This window comes from Microtus oregoni, unplaced genomic scaffold (genome assembly GCF_018167655.1).
Source record: "Microtus oregoni isolate MIOR12 unplaced genomic scaffold, Mior012 000029F_ref0000214, whole genome shotgun sequence".
Taxonomy (NCBI): Eukaryota; Metazoa; Chordata; class Mammalia; order Rodentia; family Cricetidae; genus Microtus; species Microtus oregoni.
In genome coordinates this window covers 23,771,388-23,796,846 of record NW_024543088.1, presented here as the reverse complement: position 1 = coordinate 23,796,846, position 25,459 = coordinate 23,771,388, and the positions used below count along the sequence as shown (strand labels likewise).

Below are 25,459 nucleotides of genomic sequence, written 5' to 3'. Positions count from 1 at the left end.
ATTTCTAAGATTCCCTTGTATATTTTGGGGGCAATGCAACTAAACTTTGGTCAACAAGTGGAAGTGTTGTCTGGTGTTTCTAAATGGATATTATCTTTAAAAGATGTGGCTGGCCTTTATTTTCTCTGTCCTCCTTCACGGACCTTAGACATAATAGTTGGAGCCTCTAGAGACTATCGTGGATGATAAAGTGAGCTTGAGACCAGAGTTCCAATGCAAGGATGCTTTCGTGGGACAGCATTTTCTGACAAAGGAGCTCCCATTTTTGCCACAGCCTGCCTGTCTCTAGACTATTTCAAATGGGAGTAAACTCTTGATGAAGACACTGTTATCTTGGATAAACTCAAATTCAATTATTTTTTTACACTTCTTCATTTTTAACAACTTAAGACAACAGATTATCGCTTGTAAATGAGGACTCACTACACAGACAGAGCTATGCCCGTCTAGCTCAGCGGTGAATAAAGCATTCTTCCGAGTGCTGGGTTCTGACCGCAGAGCAGTCACAGCTGTGAAGAACCCAATTCTGACAGCATCAGTTTTAGCATATCAATGCCTAACAGTAAAAACAGCTTCTATGTATTCATCTGATATTAAAAGGTCCAAATTATCATCTACAAAGTCAACAGGATCAGGAACATGAAGCTGCCGCACAGAGACCCCTGTGAACTCACCTCCCTCCAGCTCCTCAGCATCATCACGTACACAGACTAGAAACAGGAAATGAAGACGACCGTTAGCAGATTCGCTCGCAGACACATCTGGTGCAGCCGCACATCTCATTTCCCATCTCAGATGGAAACACACCCTGGAATTTACTAGTGGGTCCTCGAGTACCCGCACTGCAGAGTTAAGAAACAAACACTCGAGGGAAACACAAACCATCTAGGCTTACTTCTTGCACCAACTTGGCTATATTCTGCTTGAATTTTAACAATGAAGAAACTGTCCATTTTATGTTGAAAAATAAACTGCCCTAACATCAATTATTCTAAGTCAAACACCTCAATGCACTTCAATGTATCTTAAATTGATGTACGTTAAGGACCATTTTAATTATCAACAAATAACATAATTAGGTCCCGCCTGCCCGTGGTATCTAGTATCAACAGTCACCATGAGAGATGGTCCTCTAAACAGGCCGATAAGAGATTCTCTTGATTACATTAACTGATGTGGGAAGGCCCATCCTAACTGCATGTGGGATCCTTGCCCAGGGGATCCTGGACTATATAAAAGAGAAAAGGAACTGAGCCACAGTGTGCAGTCACTGCCCACTCCCTCTGATTGTGAACACAGCATGGCCAGTTGCTGCAAGCTCCAGCTGCCCTGACCCCACGCCATGATAAGTACCATGAACTGTGAGCCAAATCAGCCCTTTCTCCCTTACACTGCTCTTGTCCTCACAGCAACAGGAAAAGGAACTAGATACCACTACCTTAAGTTGACTAAGTAAGATGAACTTAAGATCCCCATCCCCCACACAAATGATAACCAAACAAGGTGATGAATATGAATTCTCTTATTATGATAATCGCTTTGCAATGAATATATTGATCAATGTAAGACATAAAAATTCTATTTAAAAAAAAAAAAGAAACTAGATATGGACACTAAAACAAACGTTAAGGAAGTCTATAAAAGCATATCCCCAAAGCAAGAAAATAAGTGTTCTCTTAGCACCTACACAAAAGTACAACTAGATCTGAAATCAAAAGGAAAATGTTAAATAACTAAGTCTTTGGCGATATAACTATCATAGGATTTGGACTGACGCTGGTCAGAATTCACTTTGCAATGCACTGTCCTTCCGAGCCACCTCCTTCCTCAGCTATCCTGATGACACACAGAGCAGCATAAGAAGATCTTACCTTTGTCCCCAGATAGAAGATCTGACCACCATAGCTGCTGATGGATTGATAGCAAGCCTTCTCCCCAACCAAAGCCTGTCAAACACAGAAACAAGGTCAAATTACATACCGGAAATTTCACTGAGAACGTCACTCACAGGGCCTGTGAGAGGCCCAGCAGGGTAACACGCCTGCACAGGCCTGATGGCATGGGTTCCAGCCCCAGCACCCATGAAGGGGAGGAAGATGCAGCCTGACTCCACAGAGCTGCCCTCCGATCTCCACACACACTGTGGTGCATACACACAAATAATACATTTTAAAAAATGTTCAACCATGCTGAATGCAGAGACACTTTAGGTCAATACAGTTTTAACCTATAATAAGAAAAAAACTGCTGCTTGATTGCAAGTGGAAGTTACTGAGGATACGGAGTTCGCGAAGTCATTCCCCACGTCTGTAAAGAGCCTTTTCCTTTCTCAGAAGATGTGTGAAAGGAAGGAAACAAGCTAACTTGTAACTGCACCACAAACTATTGCGACCTGCTACTTCCCGGTGACAGCTACACCTCTATGGGCATCAGGACAGGTGGAACGTGGCGTAGGAAGTGGCAGTGGCAGGCTCTCCTCTGTGATGTGTGCTTCACGAGCCACAGGTGGAGATTACATTTTCAGTACCAGGAATGATTCCCTTTTGCTGAATGGGTCTTGGGTCAGACAGCTGTTGGTTGTCACCCAGATGAGGGCCACAGCTGTATTCTTAGGGGTATCTTGTCCTGCTGGCCACTGTTGTATTCAGGGGTCACAGCGGGGAGGGTCACTTTCTTCCTTTAGCAGTTTGGATGGCACCTTCCGGTACTATGGAAGCCAGTCCTCGGGGAGAGTGACGGACAGCGGACTTCTGAAACGGGGACAGTTCCTAGCTCCCTCATGCATACTATGTTCCATGGGGAGCAGGAGGGCAGCTGCTCATGGCGTTGATGTCCAGTGATCTGCATGACTGGCCTGCTCTGGCCAAAGCCAGCACCGTGTCCTCACTGTTCTGCGTGCCCTAGTCCTGGCCTCAGGTTTCTCCAGCTCTCCCTTGGTTTCTCTCACCACATCAGGGTCGTCGTCTTTCACTCTACAGTCCCGACCCTGTCATCAATCTCCTCCAGCAGCTCCACCTTCATCTCCAGCACTGGAGTGCTCACCACTGGGAATCTGATTCGCACTTTTTTTAAAGTGTCTTGTCTTCACTCAACTTTATGAAGACATGAATTATGACTATACTAATACATACACAACACTGAGACCTGCACATCCATGCTTGCTGTCACAATGCTGACAAGAGGCAGGAACGCAACCCACCTAGGTGTCCTCCAAAAGACGGGTGGGGAAAGCACGGTTCAGACACGAGATTTTATGTTGTGATAAAGGAAAATGAAACCGTGGCATCTGCAGAAAACGGGTGCAAATGAAAATCATACATTAAGTCAGCTAAGCCAGACTCAATGGGATCAGAACTGTGTGGTTTCTCTCATACGCAGAACCTAAATTTAAAATGTGTGCGTGTGTGTGTGTTCGTGCTCCTAAGTCACAAAACTAAAAAGGAGATTCTGAGAGGACAGGTGGAGAACAGAGGACAACATATAACATGAAAGCAAGGAAAACAGCTGGAGACGGGGGAGGAGGTGGAAACTGAGAGGAATGAGGACAGGGTATAATGGCATCTATGTACGGGACACCATGATGAAACCATTATTGCCATGTTAACTTTAAAAATTAATACAATAGAAAAGGACAAAAATGGTTGCACCCTTGTCTGCTCACCCTCAGCTGGGTCAGAGCTGGGCCGGTCTTGACTGGTTCCCCCTTCCCAGTCTGTGCTTTTTTCGCTCTTTGGATACAGAGTGATCTCTAATCAAGGGGCACACACTGTGAGCTTTACTTTGGTGCTCAGGAATTTCCATATTGATATTCTTGTGTTTTGTTTGTTCTGCTCCCTGGCCTCTGGGTACTGGGCCCAGGGCCTCAGAGGTGCTGGGGAAACGCCCTGCCACTGAGTTGTTGCTCCCACCCCGTCTGATCCCACCTCATGGGCTTTTAGCATTTGTTAGTGTTTACTAGTCCAGCAAGTTCTCTGCTTCGAGGGCAACTACTGAGGTGCAATGGCCCTGAGGACCCTGGCCAGTGCCCATTCCAGCTGGTTTAAATCAGCAGAAGTACAATCTGTGGGTGCCCTGCATATAATTCCCTCTCAGCCTCTCTAGGGCTCCTCCCCTATCCTCTGGCAGTTTCCATACACATGCTGAACAGCTGTCCATTGGAGCACTCCAGGCGGAGCACTCCAGGCGAGTCCCAGCACCGTCCACAGACACGAACCACCTTGTTTTTCCTGTACCCTCAGCTCTGTTTCCTCAGTGAGTGTCCACCAAGTCTACTATGTTCCTCTCCCGTAAGCCACAAGCCAGAAAGTCAGAGGACTAACAAGCTCATGTCATTTGTTTCCTGCTAGGTCTAGGATTTGCCAGCCATCATTACTGCTGCCCTGAGTCCAGAGAACTGTCTGTTTTGTTCCTAATTAGTAGTAGTGGCAGGTTTTGTTTGAGGTATTTTAAGTTGGAAAGTAAGTCTAATTCCCCATTCTCTATCCTGGCTAACAGTGCAAGTTTAAAATCTAATAGTATCCTTAGATCCATTTACTTTTGTGTGTGCGAACATCTTGCCTGCATGAAATTAAGTGCACTGTTGTGCATGCCTATTGCCCAAGGAGGCCAGATGAGCACACTGGATCCTCTGGAACTGGAGTTGTGTTGTGTTTGGGGGCCACCATGTGGGTCCTGGGACTCAAACCCCAGGTGCCCTATAAGATCATCCAGTGCTCTTAGCCACTGAGCCATCTCTCCAGCCCCTAACTGCCACCCTACCCCAAGCAATGCCTACGTTTGAGACACTGGCTGCTGCTGTCTTAGTGCACTCGCTGCATGACCTGTTTTGTACGTTGTGTGGCTGGAACACCCTTCACGCATAGTGCATGCTCTGAAGTCACAAAGCAGGAGAAAGACTGGAGCAAACCTACAGACTGTCTGCCGACACCACTGAAGATGACCACTACTACCCTTTGTATAAGACGTTTCCCACAGCAGTCCTTGTTCCTGGCTTAAAGATGAATGGCTTAGGATGAATGGCTTAGGAAATCATATGATCACAGTTTACAGTGCTTAACTACACACTGCCAACATGAGTAGCTTAAGGCGTTACCATAGCTGCCTTCCTACAGTAACGCTAATACCAATATGAGCCGGGTCCTCCTCCTCTATGCTCCTGCTCGGCTCCTAAAGTGTCTTCTTCCTTCCTCTCCAAGCCATCTCTGTCTCCTAATGTCCCAAGCTACCACACCTGGACAACCTGTTGGCATATCTCCCAAATACTTCTGCGGTATTTGACTAGGAATGACCCCCAGTGACTCATGTGTTTGAATGCTTGGCTGGTGTAAGGAGGTCCTTCTGTCTATGTGTTGCTTTCATTGGTTAATAAAGCAATTGGGCCTATAGCAGAGCTATAGGGGAACAGAGCTAGGCAGGGAAAACTAAACAGAATGCTGGGAGGAAGAGGCAGAGAGAGAGACACCATGGAGCTGCCAGAGTCAGACATGCTGAATCTTTGCCAGTAAGCCACTGCCACATGGTGATACACAGATTACTAGAAATGGGTTAAATTAATGTAAGAGTAAGCCAACAAGATGCTAGAGCTAATGGGCCAATCAGTGATTTAATGAATAAAGTTTCTGTGTGGTTATTTCAGGGCTAAGCTAGCAGGGTGGCTGGGAACTGGGCAGCAGGACGAACAAGCGGGCCTTCCTCCTACACTTGGCCCAAAGAGAGTGGCACTATTAGGAGGCGGGCCTTGTAGGAGGAAGTGTGTCACTGTGGAAGAGGGCTTTGAGATCTTATATGCCCATGTTATACCCAGCACACAGTCTCCTTCTGCTGCCTCTGGGTCAAGATATAGAACTCTCAGTTCCTTCTCCAGCACCATAGCTGCCTGCACACTGCCACGCTTCCTGCCACAACAATACTGGATTAAACCTCTGAAACTGTAAGCCACCCTAATGAAAAGTTTTCCTTTATAAAAATTTATTGCCATGGTCATGGAGTCTCTTCACAGCAACAGAAACCCTGAGACAGCTACCAAAGCCCTGCAGGCTACCTGTCTCCAGTTATTTTCCCCTTCAATCTCCTAGACTTATTGTCACCAGCTCAATTCCTAAACACTTTGACTTTACAAATTCTGTCTCAAAAGAATTTTTTTCCCTGAAGTATAAAAGCTAAAACTCCTGGGTTTGTTTTGGGTTTCTTTTTTTCAGATTTATTTTTATCTTATGTGTCATGGGTGTTCAGGCATGTGCATGCAGTACCTGTCGTGGTCAGAAGAGGGCGTCAGATCCCTTTGGAACTGGAGTTACAGACATGCTGTTGGCTGAAAAATGGGAGTTGGGAATTGAACCCAGGTCCCCTGAAAGTGCTCTTAATCCCTGGTCTATCTCTCCAGCCTAACCCTTGATATTAAGTAAGGTATTACTGTTTGGGGTCATAATCCTGAACCCTTACAAACACATCCATACCCACTTCAACATACCAAGGCAGAAAAACCTTAGTACTCCTATTTTCAAACAAAATAGAAGTTTAAAACAACAACAGAGCCACCACAGTGAGCAGAGCAATGCTGGGTAAGAGCGGCACTCACCAGAGCCTGGCTAACATTTCCTCCAGTGGCCAGGGACTTGAAGTGGCTGCTGTTATAGACCAGCTGGACTTCTGAGATCTCCATTGTCTCCAGTTCCTCCTGCGTCTGTCGATCGATCACGTGCAACTTCTCCACGCTGTCTAAAAGCACAACTGTGCGTGAGTTTATCCACTGCAATTCAAGCACATAACAAAGCGAAAGTAAGGACCGGGCTAGACCTTTCATGACAAGAAGGGGGCTTGGCCACTCAGAACATGACGTCGAGGACCTTGTGCATGTAACTTTAACAGCAACGGAGTTGGCGCAGGAGCAGCTCTGGTGGCCCAGAGAGAACAGCACTAGGTCACCATGTCGGATGACGCCCTGCTGGTATAGGGAGGGCTGACTGGGAAATGTATTGCAGAATGTTGTAATTTTTTTGAAAGGCATATTGGCACAAATGACCTTAGTACAATAACAATTTTATTTCAAATTTTCTTACTAGTGAAGCAAAACAGCAACCTAAGTCTCACAAACCTAGATGATCAGAGGACAATTCTTGGCACAGAAATAATGCACATTTTTTTAAAAGGAGAAGCTAAGACATCAGCATCGTGGACTAAACAGGTCCTGGACTCTTGGGCTCTCTGCTGGTAGACACCATTATTGGACTAGCTGGACCATGGCCTGTATACCGTTCTAATAAATCCCCTTTATTACTCTATCATATTCATTCTATCCGTTCTGTTCCTCAAGAGCAGTGGCTCTCAACCTTCCTGTTACTGTGACCCCTTAATCTAGTTCTTCGTGATGTGGTGACCCCAACTATAAAATTATTTCACTGTTGCTTCATAACTGTGATTTTGCTACTGTCAGGAATCATAATGTAAATATCTACTGTGAAGAATATCCGATATGCAACCCCCAAAGGAGTCGTGAACATCGAGTTGAGACTCGAGCTCTAGGGAGCCCTGACTTACTCACATGGCATGACTGTATTTCAATTACAACCCCATGATGCCAAGTGTGGAGTTCCCATGTTGATCCTCAGAGCTTTAGATCTGGAGGGCTTAGGCATTTTTATTTCCGGGTTAGGGATGTGTGGCGGTGAGAAAAAGAATAGTCCCATAGGTTCATAGGTTTGAATGCTTGGTCCCCAATTGGTGGGACTGTTTGGGAAAGATTAGGAGGTGTGGCCTTGCAGGAGGAGGTGTGTCACTGGGGGTGGGCTTTGAGGTTTCAAAATTCCACACCATTCCCAGTTAGCTCTCTCTCTGCCTCGATTATAGATCAGATGTAAGTCTGCAGTGACTGCGCCAGCACCCTTCCTGCCTGCCTGCTGCTCCCCCCATGGTGGCCAGGACTCTGAAACTGGAAGCTTTCTTCTGGAAGTCGCCCTGCTAGTGGTGCTTTGTTGCAGTAGTAGGAAGATAACTGCAGCAGCATGTTCAACCTGTATTTCTAGAGGAAGAGTGAGCTTACAGAAGCAGTGTGGGCCAGGCACGGCAGGACGCTCTTAAAGCCCTAGCCTGTGTGACGTTGAAGCAGGACGGATATTTCAGCCCAAAAGATCGAGGCCAAATGAAGCAACGTAGGAAGACTTGGCTGAAAAATGCAACTGAGTTTGTGCATCAATCTTAAGATCTGACTTTCTAACTATATTCTTAAAAAAGTATAGTGTTGTAACAGGAGCGGCGGGGCTGCATCCCCAGCACCCCGGCTGCCCGCACAGCTAGCTTTACCCGAAATAATGACACGGACACTGTATTCTTTTAAACACTGCTTGGCCCTTTAGCTCTAGCCCTTACTGGCTAATTCTGATACCCCAATCAACCCATTTCTAATAATCTGTGAGCACCGGTCTTACCGGGAAGATTCTAGCCTACGTCCACCTGGGTCAGAGCTTCATCGCGTGTGTCTGCGTGTGTCTGCCCGGGAACGGGGCATGGCGTCTCTCTCAGGAGAGCTGTCAAGTCTGAGCTCAATTCCTCTTCCTCCCAGCATTCTGTTCTGTTTACTCCACCCACCTGTGTTCTAACCTATGAGGGCCAGCCAAGCAGTTTCTTTATTTTTTTAACCAATGACCTTCCTCCATCAGTATAGGTTAATGAATCAAAAGGAAAATTTCCTCAGTCTTTTTTACTGGATAAATGAGCCATTGCATTATAATTAAAGCCAGCTATATTCATGATAAAATACCATGTTTCACCAGACATCGGCTATTAGATGCTAAAACGAGTAACGGTAAATGCTGAAACATAAAACACACTATTTTCAAAATTAACCCACTACTGAAAAAGAAAACATAAAATCTGACACAGAAAAAAGTCGCATTTTTTAAACCAATGCACCCTGATGACTGAGAAGTAAAGTTAAAATTTGGCAAAGTTTTAAGACACAGGAAAAGAACGGGTAACACAAGCGAAGTCCTTTAAGAGAAGCTCACAGGTGCAAATGTATCCACACACAAAGCATTGTAACCACAACTCTGCAGAGACCTGGGCTCTTCTGAACCCAGATCCCCTCTGAGGTATTAAAGCACTGGAGAAAATGCTACCTTCCCCTGCCAATGCTCAGCAGGACTTAGAGCAAAAGGCAACAAGGACCTGGCATCGCACCAAAGTAAACTTCATGCACATCACAGCACTTCATACTGGGTGTGTGTTAGCATGTGCCTGCTGGGCCTGGCCAACGGCAGAAACCCTGCAAGCTTTATTGCTCCTGGGATGGAACAACAGCACGAAATAAACGGGACGTGGTTTAAATAATACTCACGGTAAAGTTGATCAGATCGTAGTACAGGTGAAGGTGCTTCTGCTTGGTGACGTGGATTGCACCTGACTCGTCTCTCTTAACCTGAGGAGAGCGAAGACAGTCTAGATGTCAAGTATTACGTGAAAGAATTTTCTTTAAATTTATACTCCATCGAGAGTATGATTTCCATTCAGTACAGAGATTCCAAAAATACTGAGAATTTTTATAAAAATGAAGACACCTCAGTCGGTGCATGGTCTCCACCTGAAGAGAATGTTGGCATCCAGGCCCGCCTGGCACCTGAGTACTAGCTACCCTCCCCCCCCCCCCCCCCCCCCGCGGTTTCCCCGCGCATCCACGGTAGTGAGACAGACGTCTTTCTTCCAGTCTCCCTTCCTCCCCTCCAGTCCCACCTCTTGACATGCTGACCTCAAGTGTGTCACCCGCCGGTGAGAGCATGAGCTCTGGCCACATGTCACTCACTCCCATTTCACACCTGCAGCACCACACAGCTATGTGCCACAGGTACCAAGTGTCCAGAACTGGGAAGATCCGTCCCACACCGCCTACCGCCTACTCCGGAGGGCTCTCTCCAGCCCTCCCCACAGAACTCTACCCCGCTCCCACCCCACCCGCTTAGCGCCTTCCTCCCTTTCTAGCAGACTCAGTTGCTCTTCTTACAGATCTGCTTCCCTCTTTTGCGCCCCTATTTCCCCCGACTTACTTCTCATAGACGTCACTTAACCACACTATTCCCCGCATGGCCGAGCACTGTGGTGGCGCGACTTGGCTCTCCTAGAAACTCACTTCCTCACCAAATTCTGCCATGGAGGTCCCACCCCGTCCCACTACCAATCAGACGTCTAACAAGGACCCAGCAAACCACTGTGTCCTGAGCTCATCTCTCCAGCCTGCCTTCCCTGGTCATTCTCTAGCACTGTCTTACCTCAGAACTGACACTGCCGCAGAGGCTTTGTCCCTCCTGTCTGATGTCCCTGGGCTCTCCTCCCCTTCTACATGTCTTTACAAGAAACGCCTTTCCTTTTGCCTTCCCTTTCTCCTTTGCCTTTCATGAGCATCCAGCAAAATCACACGCTGTGGTTTAACTACTTCTCCACCAATGGTCCCTGTGCTAAGGACTTGGTTACTGGCCTGTGACACCACTGGGGGGGCGGGGGGGGGGGAGGAGGTAGCGTCTTCCATACACAGTGCTTTCTGGATGAAAGTCAGGTGGCTATAGATGTGCCCTTTCTCTCTTTCTCTCTCTCTCTCTCTCTCTCCACCATGAACTGGGCACCTTTGCCCTACTGTGTGCACCACTATAACAGAGCACCTTCCCCATGTTAGGGTCCTGGAGGAGTCCCACACCACCATCCACACATACAATCAGCAAGAGCGTTTATTATTCCAGCATGCTGGGGACGACCACCCCACACAAAGGCAAGATGTAGAAGACCCTGAGAGGGACGTGTGGACTGAAGACTCCTCAGAATGGGAGTTCCTAGGGCAGTTAGCTCATCTTACCTACAACTGGCTTAAGCAAGTGGCAATCATACTAGTATGTTTTATTTGGGCAGGGATGACTGAGGCGGATCAGAGTTACAGTTTTCCATTTTTGGGCAGGCCTGGACAAGCCCCAGGCTTTGTCCTTATTGGATTATCATCTTGAGCTGTTTATGGCTTAGGACCCCAGACCTCCTCATTCTTGCTGGTGGGGGGTTGGAGATTGATTGTCCTTTGTTCGTGGCTCTTCCCCAGAAACAGCTTGTTTAGTCTCAGGGAGCTGAGATTGAGGCCTGATCTCTGAGAGATAGAGCAGGCTTATGGCATCTGCTTGGTCAACAGACCCAAGGACCAAAGCCTCTGAATGTGAGCCCAGACAAACTCTTCCCCTTGCACTGGGAATCACAGGTATTGGGCTGCACAGGCACGGCAGCTGACACACAAGTGCCCCTTTGGTTTTTATCCTCTGCCTTCTCTGTCCTGAAATGCTCATCTGCTCCTCGCCCCGCTGTCTGCTCACTGGGCACCCAGGGTATCGCCCGGGTCCCTGTCACTCCCAACTCAGTGTGCTGAGATCTGAAGCCACACAGAGTTTGCCTGACTATTCCCTGACTCTACCACGTAGAGATGTAAGGCCTCCAATGCAAGACTCTCGGTTCCTTTCTTTTAAAATGTATTTGCTTACGCACAACACACCAGCTTCAGTGCAAGCTCACGACCTCCTACCTTTGAGAATCTATTATTTGTGCTACTTCCAGACTGATCCTACAGCTGCATTTCAACTACATCTTTACCATCTTATTGACCCAGAATCTATAACAGCTCCCCATTACCACCCCAAGCCAATCCTACTAGATCAGGGGTGCCCCATCAACGACTGTCAAACTTTTCTGTGAAGGGGTGGACGGTAAATACTTTAACATTTGTAGACTGGATAGTCTGTCAGACCTACTTAACTCTAGCACTGCAGTGAGAAGGCAGTAAGAGACAACGTGTGAGCTGGGTATGGTGGTGCATGGCAATAACCCCAGCACTTGAGAAGGCAGGAGAATCAGGAGTCTGAGGTCAACCTTAGCTATAGCGTGAGTTTGAGACCAGCCTGGGCTACATGAGAGTTTGTCTCAAAAAAACAAAGAAATGAAATGAATAAATAAATCAATATGAATATGACTATGTTCCACTAAAAATTTACTTACCCAAACAGGTAACTAGTCATATTTGGTACATAAGTTTCCCCTACTCTGGTCTAAACCCACCCCATATATTGAATTTCACGCCTGCCCTCACGTTGGTTCTACAAGCATTTACCAGCCATCCTTCACACACAGGTGCCATCCCAATGCCAGCTGAACAGGAAAGCCAGCTTCTCAACTCGGCTGTCAGCTTAGTGAGAGAGAAAGCTAGGCAAGGGTTTGCGTGTGCTCACTGTTGTGACAGGGAAGGTCTGGAGTGCAGAGCAGGGTCGGGGAGGCAGAGAAGGCAGCACTGATCGTGAGCTAGGGCAAGCGGCAGATAGCAGAGCTTTACTGACAGAGGTGTCGGCGTGAGTGAGGAGACCAGCTGGGAAGTCCCGCCCTGCAGAGTTTAGGACAAACACGCGTGTGGTTTACACTGGGAAGTGATCAGCCATGACGGGGTCAAAAGGAAGAAAAGTCAAGACAATAGAGAGAGAGTCAACAGGACACTGTGACAGAGCACACCGAAGGGGGCAGGGACCTGAAAGGTTTCTGGCCCGAGAAATGAAGTGCACAGTGGTGCACCTGTCTCACTGAGGAAGACGACCAGTGTCTGACTGCAGGCACATGCTTAGCTCTGGGACTGAAGTCCACACTCACAGGCCACCACAGGCATCCTATGTGCTCTGATCAACAACTTGAACTCTCATAAACAGCTCAGCACTTCACCTGCCCTCTGGTAAGCTGTGGGAAAGAGTGTTCTATGCTTCCTTTGTCAGCTTCCTGTGTAAACGGCACTTGCTCTCTAACAAATAAACACACAGACTTCATTTCTACAGACATGCTCGCAGTCAAACATGTGCGATTCACACATACAGACAGACCATTAATCACTTGTTAGCTGAAAGAGAAGGAATCAAGGAATAAACTATAAAGATTAAGGAACCAAGAGAGTTTTTCCATTTTTAACATGAAAGCCTAAATACAAACCAAACAGGCTTCACACACTCTCTCTCCAAAGACTTATGACAGTGGCATAGTTTTGTTTTGTTTTGTTTTTGACACAACTTTAAATTGCCAGAAAATCTGGGAACAGCAGACACCATCACACTGCAGCTTACCAAGAGAAAATGAACCACATCTCCTCTGCAGAAGGCAAGCATGGGGTTCACACAGTTATTCACAGCCACAAAGTGCCAGGCCAGCAGCGGAACACTGGACGGATCCATCTAAGTCAAAAGAGAGACAGGAAATATTCATCACAGTGGACAAAGTAAGAAATCTGTTTGAGAAACAGCATCTGAATAATTGCTTTGCTAAAGCCCTCCCCAGTTTCCCACAAGGCTTCCAGAGAGCAGGGGCTGGGTGGGAAGTGTCACAGGAAGCCTCTGGTTGATAGTCACATTGGTTGCCTTCATCAGGAAACTTCAACAAATGTACACTCGAGATTTGTATATTTATTGGATATGAATTCACACTAGCAAAACCTAAACAAATACGAAATGCTAGCTAATTATATACATGCTGAATACCTAAAGCAGAAAATGTTGGTTTCCATATTTTACTCTGAAACCTATATAAAAAAACTAAAATATCTCGGTGGGTAGAAAGATGGATAAATGAACATATATGTAATACAACCATACAGTAAGACAGTAAGATAGTAAAAGTAGAATTTAGATGAAAAGAGTACTGATATTTCATTAAAATTCCTTAAACATCTTTTTGAAAATGTTCATAAATGAAAACATCAATAAAACATTCAAAAAGATGCAAACATTGTGACAAAAACCTCCACAAGTCAATAAAGCTAACCTAAGAAATGTTAGTGATGTTCTCCACCAGCTTGCCATCTGGAAGGACAACAGGACACCCACAAGGAAACAGGAGCCGTCTCCGCCATGTCTGCACTGCTGCTGTCTAGCCATGCTCTGTATCCTCCCTCTCCATGGCTGTGGTGTTTAGATGAGAACTGCACCCCACCCAGGCTCACATACTCAAATGCTTGGACTCTATCTGGTGGAACTGTTTGGGAAGGATCGGGAGGTGTGGCCTTGTTGAGGAAGGTGTGCTGCTAGACAGGGCTTAGAAAGCCCACACCAGACCTTGTGTCTCTCTCTCTCCCCCTCTCCCTCCATTCCTCCCTCTCTCCCTCTTCCTCTGCTTCTCTCTTGGGGATCAGATGCAAAGCTTTCAGCTATAGCTTCAGCACTATGCCTGCCTATCTGCCACACTCCCCCATGACAGTCACTCTCTAAAACTGTAAGCAAGGCCCCAATTAAATGCTTTCTTTTATAAGTTTTCTTGGTATTGGTGTCTCTTCACAGCAACAGAACAGTGATTAATACAACAGCATCTCATCAATGTCCTTCCAAAGAAGACCCCAAATCTCTTACAAACAATAGCAAAACAAAAGGAAAGGGAAAAGGGATATCTACATGGAATTTACTCTAGGTTACCCCATGTTTACATATAACCTATGAACATTCTCCCCTCTCTAGACCACTTTACAAGTCAACACAAACGCTATGTAAACGGGCTACACTGCATCATTTAGAAAATAACGACAAGGAAGCATGTCTGTCTGTGCTCAGTATGGACCTGAACTTTTCTGATAATGATGTGTGGCTACTTAAACCCACATATGCAAAACCCATAAAATCATCTATACTTCCTGAAAAATAACAACTTCTAAAGTAACACATATCAGAGATGGAATCCATGGAAAGCATGCGTCCTGCTAATTCATACTGGCTTTGCAGGGGGGTACACTCACTCACCGTGTCAGAGACGCAGACAGGGAGCATAATCCTGCCTCAGCACGGCTGTCACTCGGCATGGCTGTCACACAGCACAGCTGTCACACAGCACAGCTGTCACTCGGCACAGTCACACAGCACAGCTGTCACACAGTCACACAGCACAGCTGTCACACAGTCACACAGCACAGCTGTCACACAGTCACACAGCACAGCTGTCACACAGTCACACAGCACAGTCACTCAGGACAGTCACACAGCACAGCTGTCACACAGTCACACAGCACAGCTGTCACACAGTCACACAGCACAGCTGTCACACAGTCACACAGCACAGTCACTCAGCACAGTCACACAGCACAGCTGTCACAGTCACACAGCACAGTCACACAGTCACACAGCACAGCTGTCACACAGTCACACAGCACAGCTGTCACACAGCACAGTCACTCAGCACAGCTGTCACACAGCACAGCTGTCACAGACAGTCACACAGCACAGCTGTCACACAGTCACACAGCACAGCTGTCACACAGTCACACAGCACAGTCACTCAGCACAGCTGTCACAGACAGTCACACAGCACAGCTGTCACAGACAGTCACACAGCACAGCTGTCACACAGTCACACAGCACAGCTGTCACACAGTCACACAGCACAGTCACTCAGCACAGTCACACAGCACAGCTGTCACACAGTCACACAGCACAGTCACACAGCACAGTCACTCAGCACAGTCACACAGCACAGCTGTCACACAATCACTCAGCACAGTCACTCAGCACAGTCACACAGCACAGCTGTCACACAGCACAGCTGTCACACAGTCACACAGCACAGCTGTCACACAGTCACACAGCACAGCTGTCACACAGTCACACAGCACAGCTGTCACACAGTCACACAGCACAGCTGTCACACAGTCACAAAGCACAGTCACTCAGCACAGTCACACAGCACAGCTGTCACACAGTCACACAGCACAGTCACTCAGCACAGTCACACAGCACAGCTGTCACACAGTCACACAGCACAGCTGTCACACAGCACAGTCACACAGCACAGCTGTCACACAGTCACACAGCACAGTCACACAGTCACACAGCACAGTCACACAGTCACACAGCACAGTCACTCAGCACAGTCACACAGCACAGTCACTCAGCACAGTCACACAGCACAGCTGTCACACAGTCACACAGCACAGTCACACAGCACAGTCACTCAGCACAGTTACACAGCACAGCTGTCACACAGTCACACAGCACAGTCACACAGCACAGCTGTCACACAGTCACACAGCACAGCTGTCACACAGTCACACAGCACAGCTGTCACACAGTCACACAGCACAGCTGTCACACAGTCACACAGCACAGCTGTCACACAGTCACACAGCACAGCTGTCACACAGTCACACAGCACCGCTGTCACACAGTCACACAGCACCGCTGTCACACAGTCACACAGCACAGCTGTCACACAGCACAGCTGTCACACAGCACAGCTGTCACACAATCACACAGCACAGCTGTCACACAGACAGTCACACAGCACAGCTGTCACACAGACAGTCACACAGCACAGCTGTCACACAGACAGTCACACAGCACAGCTGTCACTCAGCATGGCCGTCACTCGGCACAGCTGTCACTCGGCATAGCTATCACACAGTCACACAGCACAGCCGTCACACAGTGTTCTTGGGCACTGAGGCAAGGCATTCAATATACCACCTTCCCCATCAGTATCACATCCAGTGCCCGTCTTACTGACTCAAAAGAGCAGTGAATGAAACTAAGAAACCCATGCATGAGAGCAGGCATAACTACAAAGAACAAGGACAGCAATATACAGAGACTGTTGGACAAGGTTAGAAACAAGCTGATACGTTGCTCATGAAAGAAAAGCATAAAAATTAAAGACACAAAGTATAACCTAGCACGACTCCTAAATGCCACCTTACCCTGCTTGGTTTTCTTAAGCTGTTGCCCTTGGGAGCTCACTTCCCTTCTACAGCTGGATTTTTGGATAACTGCACAGAATTCCCCCTGTATATCGCTCCCTCCATCCTCCTGACTCGCCCTTCCTTTCGCCAACAGAACAGAGCCGTGCTTACCCGTCCATACGGAAAAGTCATCCATACTTTCAGGGATGGTTTCAACCCAATGACCAATATCTACAGGAGAAAATATATATGTTATTTTCAATGTTTACCTTGCAATTCTCAAACTGTGCTCAGCATCTCTAAAAGCTAGAGTTCTGTCTTCTAACTGCACCTACCTTTGTTAAAGATGCCATGGCCAATAGTGAAAACTGTGTGATGGGGTGATCCTTCAACTCGGGCTTAGAATGCAGGGGCTCGATGCAGCAAACTTCACCCTTGGAGCCGCTGAACAGACACCTTGATTCACATGTCCTCACTCCCATCACTCTCCTGAAAACGTTAAGACATCACAACCTCCAGCCTGACCAGCAGCCACTCCTAGCTCCCGTCCTCACAACAGCATCTCCTCACTGCACAGGTCAGATCTGCCACTCTCTCCCCACGTCTCAACCCTCTCAGAACTGGCTCTTGCCTCCATTCCTCTCCTGCTCCCGTCGTCCCTGGCAGGCATACTCCAGCCACGCTGGCTCCTCTGCACCCCCATGTGTGCCTTGTGTTGGGAGGTCTATCCACTTCCACTGATTTTCATTTGCTGACTCTGATCACTCAGCTCTTTCTTACCATGTGTCACCTTCTACCCAAGACTCCCTACGTTACAGCAGGTGCAAGCCAGCGCAATGGTCTATCTCCTCACGCCATTCAAATCTACCCAAGTTAGAGCATTTATTTTGTGACTGTACCTGTCTCCCCATGCTCACCAACTATTCTGTAAAGAGTCGGGACTCTGACTGGTTCTGAACTAACTCTGGTGTCTAGACGAATGTCTGTATACAGGAGATGCTCAATAAACACTAGCTGGACAAATGACTCATACTGTTTCAGCAATTACTTTGTGCCTAGTATCTAAGATGCTACGAAAAACCTAAGAAACAGACATCAACCTTGAGAATTTATGGAAACAAAATATACATGATATGTTGTATTTGGCACTTCTTAAACCTCAGCCTCACAAGTATTCTTCCAGATAGATAGACAATTTTTACTCCTATTTAACAAGTAAAACAGGACAATTCTAAGGCAAGAAGGCCTTTTTGTACCTGGCTACTACAGGTATGAATAACCCAATGGGCTTGGAGCCCAAACTAAAATGAGTGGACTACACTAACCTGGGAGCATGGAGAAGTCTCCCGAGAAGTCTGAGTCTAGAATCCCAATTCACACCTGAGATAGAATCACGGAGACCAGGCCTAGCCTCCCACATGTCTTGTAAGGTCCCCAGGTAACTATAGCACAGCCAGAACCTTTCTGCAAACACCTGGACTTTCCAGGCCTCTCCATGTTCACTCTCAAACCACTAAACAGCTAATCTTTCCATTTCCCAACCAAGGTCCATTAGTCTCTTACTTAAATGTTAGCTCAAAAACAGAGCCTCCACTGTCATTGCAGATCGCAAGAGTTGGGTCGTCTGTAAACTAAACAGAGAAGGAGTTTAGCTGAGTTTATTTTCTTGTAAAGAACCAGACAAGTGTTAAGAAGATCATGGGGACAAAATTTTTAAAACAAAATACATACTTAGTATATGAAATAACCCTGGCTTGGTTCATCTCTTTAAAAGTACAAAATTTGTTCTTATTTCCAATAATACTAGCTCAGTACTTTTAAGACAACTGAATCTTTCAAAAAGCAAAGCAGGTTGCTGAGTGTCTCAGAGGTCACCAAGTCCGACCTCTCATGTATTCTATCCCTGGAACTCACAGCAGAGACCTGACTCCTACAAGACATCCTCAGAGTTCCACACGCTCAGAATCCCATATGCCCCTCCCACAACAAACACACACAATAAATAATGTTTTTAAAAAAGAAAAAAAAACTAACTTCAGTCGATAAAAACCTGATTTCCTGGCTTGGTGATTACACTGAGGTTTTATAACTTGGTATTAAGTAAGCAGGACCATGCGGATACACTGACGTTGCCGGCTTTTTATAAAGACATATACAATAAGATCCTTAAGATCGTTGGGAAATAAACTTGTTTGAGTAAGAGACTCTTCCTGATTTTTTGTTGTTGTTTGAGACAGGCTGGGATTAAAGGCATGCACTACCACTGCCCTACACTCCCCGACCATTTTGAAAGGCGGAGTAGAGTGACTGTAACCTAACTTGGCAGACTCAGAGCAATGCCTTTCACAGTGATGCAGTCCTGAGTTCAGGTGTGTTATGGCAAATGCTACTGGGTGCAAAGGGAATAGTGCATTTATAACATTTCCAGGGACTTGCCTCACAAAGCCTGATGGTTAGTGAATCATTCTGCAAGAGCCGCTTTTGTTGAGAGAGAGTTGCGCTACAAGAGGCAATTACTGTACAATACTCCCTCAAACCTCCCCTCACACAACAGAAGTCCCCACCCTTTCTCTCCAAGCCTAGGTGAGCAGCTGCCATGGGGGAGAACATGAGATGTCCATTCCCACGCAGGAGAAGAGCACTCATGTTTCTGTTTCATCGTTCCTTTTTGTGTATGGACTTTTTAAAACTGGTCCAGAACATTTGGAGAATTATATACATGCACTAGTACACAGGATCCGAGCCTGGACGCCTGCTGATGACATCAGAGATCGATGAGTTAGATACTCAAAGACCAATAGATGTTAGTCCACGACCCCAGTTACACTGAAGCCTGCACCTCCTTTCTCTCATGCCCGTGACTGCAAACCCCAAATCATCCCCAAACAACACAGCTCCTGGAGCTGCGTCTTAATCTCATCTGTGTTCTTCTTTTTCCTCTGCCTTTAATTCCTCTGTTTCTTATTGTCTCACCCAATAACTTCTTCTTTTTCCCCACTATTACTACTTCAAGCAAACATTTACTGAGCAGTTACTATGGGCAGAACACAAAAATAAATGACAGATAGATTCTGCTTTCAAAGATCTTAATCTATCAAGAGAAATAAAACATGCACAGACATTAGCAGTTGGCACACGCTCTAGAAAAAGAGGTTGAGATAAATCAGCTTTGTGCTCTGAGAGAGGAAGGACTAACTCATCTTGGCTGTTTTCATCGTCCCTAAATGCTTCAATGCCGTTCTGCCACAGAAGGCTTTCCGTAACTAGCCTAGATGCAGATATATAAACTCCAGATGCTACGGGCTTTAAAAAGCATGTGTGTGGATGGGAGAGCTGCAGAGCTAAGCAACCAAGTATGCACATGATTAAATCTAGAAGAGCCGAGTTTAGAATCCCCTTGCTATAGTCCTTTACCTTTTATGCTTCTGAGCATGGGCTTGCCAGCATGAAAAGGCAGGCTTCACATGAACTATAAATGAAGCCTGTTACCTAAGTCAGTTTTATGCTTTTCAAGCCTGAGAGTAAAAAAAAAAAAAAAAAAAAACCAACACAGCGACCTTAATGCTTTTTTCCTTTAGAGACTTGAAAGAAAATAAACCAAACGATTCACTTCTAAATATAATCCAAGCCCTGGCTCTTCCACAGTTGGTGCCTGGAGTCTCAGGCACTCCCAACAATGGGCAGCCATACACCCCTCAGCAATAAAGTCTTGGCCAACTGAACAGGGTGAAGAGAGTGTCTAAAATCTCCAAATGAGTTTTTAGAAGCGTGTTGCTTCTCGGCTGCCAAACACCTATGATGGGATCAGATCAGGTCGGTCCTTTTGCTGCTTGACTTCAGTACAACCTGAAGCCAGTTATCTTCACTCTAGCCCATCTTTGGCTTTGAACTTGAGAAAGTATCATTGGGTTCATCAAATCATATTCAGCTTTGTGTTAAATCAATTTAGGGATGTCTGGTTATGAAAAAGTTTAATGTGGCTACAGAGGCATGGCAACGAAGATGGTTAGCACAAGGAGGAGAAGCCGTCGTCACCTTGATGTGCAAGATGGCTGTCCCTGGAGGGTGAGCATCTGATATTGACCTGAGAAGTTTCCCGCTGGCCAAATCCCACATGGTGATCTGTAAGACAGGCAAGGGCTTTAAAAACAAACGGATTGCTTTTCTGCTCTTACATATCCTGCCTTTTGGCTGAAATGACCTATTCCTTGTCTATAAACATTGCAGGGAAAAAGCCATCAAGTTCAAACACAGCTACTAGCTGAGACTCCATTAGAGCCCTCCATGTCAGCTTCACGGGCCCTCCCTCTGCCTGGTTCATTTAACACTTCGATTTTACCATTTCTGGTAAGTCAATCTGTTGAGAACTGACTAAACACTCATATAAACGGTGTCATAGCAAGCCAGCTGTGATACAGAGATCAGGGAAGGAGAAAAACCATGACTTGTCACCACAAAGAAGGACCTGACAGAACCACTGCCCAAGAGCACAGGGATGGGAAGAGTGGTTTTAAAAGTAGCCACAAGGGGTGAGGAGATGGCCAGTTGGCAAAATTCTTGCTTTGTAAGCATAAGATCCTGAGTTCAATCCCTAGAACTATAAAAACGCCAAGGGCTTCAGGGAGCAAGAGAGCAGGCTCAGCCATAAAAATCACTGCTTCTCTTGCCGAGGATCTGAGTCCACTTCCTGGCACCCACATAGAAAGCTCACAACGGCTCAAGGAGATCCAACGCCTCCAATCTCAGTGGGCGCCTGTGCGTGTGTGCACATACCCACACAGAAAACACACACACATAGTTTAAAATAAAATAAATCACTCCATGTTGGTGGCACACACCTTTAATCCCAGCACTCAGGAGGCAGAGGCAAGTGGATCTCTGTGTGTTCAAGGCTATCCTGGTCCACAGAGCAAGTTCCAGGACAACTAAGGCTATACAGAGAAACTCTGTCTTGAAAAAGAAAACAAAAGATAGATAGATAGATAGATAAAAATAAATCTTTAAGAAAAACAAAGCAGCCAGGTAGTGGTGGTGCATGCCTTTAATGCCAGTACTCAGAAGGCAGAGGCTGGCAGATCTCTGTGAACTTCTAGTCCATTCTAGTCTATAAGAGCTATTTCCAGGACGGGCTCCAAAGCAACAGAGAAACCAAACCCTGTTTTGGATAACCAAAAAAAGAAAAAAGAAAGAAAAAAAAGAAAAGAAAGGAAATGAAAAGAAAAGAGGAGCTAGGTGTTGTGCGATTCCAGCTCTGGCGATGGAGACAAGAAGATTCTGGGGCTCACTAGTCCAGTATAACTAAGGATGACTGAACTTTACACATGTGCACACACTACGGGTGTTTTCTCTCTCTCTCTCTCTCTCTCTCTCTCTCTCTCTCTCTCTCTCATCAAAAACAAATAAAAGCAACCACAATTACGTACTACTACCAGAAGAGGATATATTTTATAAAAGCCATCTACCAAGATAAGCACCATTAGAATATGAAAGCTACAAAGTCTAGTTCAGTCTGTAACAATTATTTTAAAAATCTAAATAAGCCAAAGGTCAGACTAACAGAGCCCAGGCTGGCACTAACAGGCATGTCGCCTCTAGATACATCACTTCATAACACACAACATGCATTTTGTTCTTCAAAATATTTACCTAAAACTATTTAGATTCCACTTTAACGTCACCTTGAGGGTCAATGAAGCCGTCACCTTACCTGTCCTTTAGCAAAGCCACAGAGAAGTCTGGAGCAGTCGTTGTTGATGCTGAGGGCGGAGATGGCTCCATACTGCCCTCCCACACTCGTGCTGCCCAGGCAGAGGCGCAGGGCTTGATTCTGATCTAGAGGCAAGCGCATCGGACCCTGAGATAAAATACTACTGCCCACAAGAAGACACGATCCAAACCCGAGGGTGACACAACAGGAACCCCCAAGAAAATACATTTTCTTAAACAGACCAACAATCTCGAAGCTGCCTCATCCTATAATTAACCTTTTCTATTTCTAAGATGTTAGGATACAGGGAACACCACCTTCTTTGTGTGCAGGGGGGGAGAGGGCCTTGGTGTGTCTGTGTGCATGTATGGGGTTTGTAGGGTGTGTGTGTGCTTGTGTGTGTGTGTGCTTGTGTGTGTGTGTGCATGTGTGGGGTCTGTAGGATGTGTGTGTGCTTGTGTGTGTCTGTGTCTGTGTCTATGGTGTTTGTAGGGTGTGTGTGTGTGTCTGTGTCTATGGGGTCTGTAGGGTGTTGTGTGCTTTGTGTGTGTCTGTGTCTATGGGGTCTGTAGGGTGTGTGTGTGCTTGTGTGTGTGTGTGTGTGTCTGTGTCTATGGCCACAGATGCCCGTACATTCGTATGCCACGGGAGGATCTTAGGCATCTTCAATATTGCTCTTCCCCATATTTTGAGACGGGGCTCTCACTGAACCTGAAGTTACTGTTCAGCTACGCTGATTGTCCACAAAGTTCCTGTGATCCGCCTGTCCCACCTTCCAACCCTGAGTTAGAGGCAGGCTTGGCCACACAGCTTCTACATGGGAGCTAGGGACTTGAGCTCACACCCACTTACTCACACAGTGGGTGTGCTCTGACCCTCTGAGCCATTCCCAGCCCCACGGAGGGCACTGGTGACCCCCAACCATAAAATTATTTTTGCTGCTACTTCATAACTATAATTTCGCTATTGTTATGAATCGTAAAGTAAATTTCTATGCTTTCCGATGGTCTTAGGCGACCCCTGTGAAAAGGTGGTTCAGTCCCGAAAGGAATCATGACACATGGGTTGAGAACTTTAGGACAAAGCCATGATCACTGTTAATTGATAAAGGAAAAGCTAATTCTAGAAGCAAGGGAAATAAAACACACGCTATCACACCCTGCTATGCAAATCACTTATACCCTTGATCTCCTGCAGTGATTAAACTTCAAAATTCAAAATGTACTAATTTAAAATTGGCTCAGTGGTTAAGGGCACCAGTTGCTCTTCCACAGGGCCCAGGTTCAGTTCCCAGCACCCACATGGCAGCTCATGAGAGTCTGTAACTCCAGTCCCGGGGATCTTACCCCTTCTTCTGACCTCAAGCACCGCACACATGTAGTGCACAAACACCCATATGAAGAAAATAACATGTTTTGTTATTAAAAATAGACTTAAAGGGCCGGGCGGTGATGGCACACGCCTTTAATCCCAGCACTCGGGAGGCAGAGGCAGGCGGATCTCTGTGAGTTCGAGCCCAGCCTGGTCTATAGAGCTAGTTCCAGGACAGGCTCCAAAGCTACAGAGAAACCCTTAAAAAAAAAAAAGAATTTGTTTAAATTTACATTTATGCTATCTATGTAGAAAAGGTTAACCAAGCGAATGAACTGAATAGTGAAAGCAAAATTTTAGAGTAGAGAGGCAGGCGCATCTCTGTGAGTTCCAGACCAGCCTGGTCTACAAGAGCTAGTTCCAGGACAGGCTCCAAAGCTACAGAGAAACCCTGTCTCGAAAAAAACAACAACAACAAAAAAAAATTTTAGAGTAGATGTTTAAATTACCTTAAAAATTGTTTTTTTAAGTTTTCGTAGAAAGTATTCATTAAATGTTATTACCTAACAATTAAATACAATTATCCTAGGTCCTCTCCTAGACAAAGCTCATTTTGTAGAGAGTTCGTGATTATCCCTACATGAAAACAACAAGATAAAAAAAATGTAATGAGGGCCGGGGGATGGCTCAGGGGCTGAGAGCACTTGCTGCTCTTGCAGAGGAACCAGGATTGTTTCACAGCACCCACAGGGTGGCTGTCCAGTCCCAGGGGTCTGCTGCTCTCTTCCAGCCTCCACAGGCACTCAGACCATAAATAGACCCTTAATAATCTTTGAATATAAGAAAGTGCATCTAGAAAAGTCAACTGCTTCAAGGAACCAAAAGCAAACAAAGTGCAGAGCCCGGAGCTGCCCCTGCCCTGCTGGGCTTCCATCACTCCTGGGAAGTCCACGCGTGCTTTCCTCCTCTGTCAGGCATGACTCTCTGAGGGCCAAGACTGAGTGACTTAGCACTCCGGAACACCCGATGGTCATCCCCGTGGCTCTCACTAGTATAGCCCTAACTGTAAGAGCTGCCTGTCACCAAGGAGCCTGGAGGATGCTCTCAGGCATAGCTGCAGTACCGGGTAGGTGTCATTCCCATCGAATATGAACCCTGTAGGAAAAACTCTGGGTTCATAAACTAACTGCAGCGGGCACACAGAAAATACTCAACGGCTTTTAAGTTTTTGCAGATTTCAAACTCCCAAGGAAAATATTTGAAAAGAATAAACCCATAAATATACAAGGTCTCGTATGTTTTAAAAGTTCTACCTTTATCTCACATCCAGAATCATAATTACAATTTTCACACACATTCAAGCTAGCCTCCCCCTAATTTTTATCTTTAATTTAACCCTTATTATTAAAACCTTTTATTCTAGAATTTCTTGCATCTAATTAGGATATTATGCTTCTTTTGTCTTCTGAAACTCCCTCAGCTGGGTTTTCCCTATCTACTCGTACATTTAGAGGACTATCCACACCCTGGATGGCAAACCAACCATGACTGGACAATGGTATTCTGTGTGTACTACCAATCTAAGTCACACAGAGAGCAAAGAACTGATAATGAAATTTCACACCAACTCTCAAGTCCCCAAGTCCGGACTTCCTACCTTCCAGGCACAGAGTGGTGGCCAATGGCACTGAGACTTTCTGTTTTGGGATCCATGTCTTACAGGTCCTGATGCTCTAATATACTTG

The 25,459-nt window shown here is 46.1% G+C and overlaps 1 protein-coding gene across 4 annotated transcripts in view; it reads right to left on the bottom strand.

Moving 5' to 3' along the window:
• Positions 1 to 25,459, bottom strand: part of Vps8 (VPS8 subunit of CORVET complex) — a 225,342-nt gene that overhangs the window by 160,465 nt on the left and 39,418 nt on the right. For all 4 annotated transcript variants that reach the window (XM_041678171.1, XM_041678173.1, XM_041678172.1 and 1 more), the window contains 10 exons: positions 22,404 to 22,528; positions 20,732 to 20,818; positions 18,260 to 18,327; positions 17,032 to 17,185; positions 16,868 to 16,927; positions 13,110 to 13,217; positions 9,332 to 9,412; positions 6,578 to 6,748; positions 1,872 to 1,946; positions 675 to 710 (listed from right to left, as the gene is read on the bottom strand). In XM_041678171.1, the coding sequence (XP_041534105.1) occupies positions 675 to 710; positions 1,872 to 1,946; positions 6,578 to 6,748; positions 9,332 to 9,412; positions 13,110 to 13,217; positions 16,868 to 16,927; positions 17,032 to 17,185; positions 18,260 to 18,327; positions 20,732 to 20,818; positions 22,404 to 22,528 (965 nt within the window). The remainder of the gene's footprint in view (positions 1 to 674; positions 711 to 1,871; positions 1,947 to 6,577; positions 6,749 to 9,331; positions 9,413 to 13,109; positions 13,218 to 16,867; positions 16,928 to 17,031; positions 17,186 to 18,259; positions 18,328 to 20,731; positions 20,819 to 22,403; positions 22,529 to 25,459) is intronic.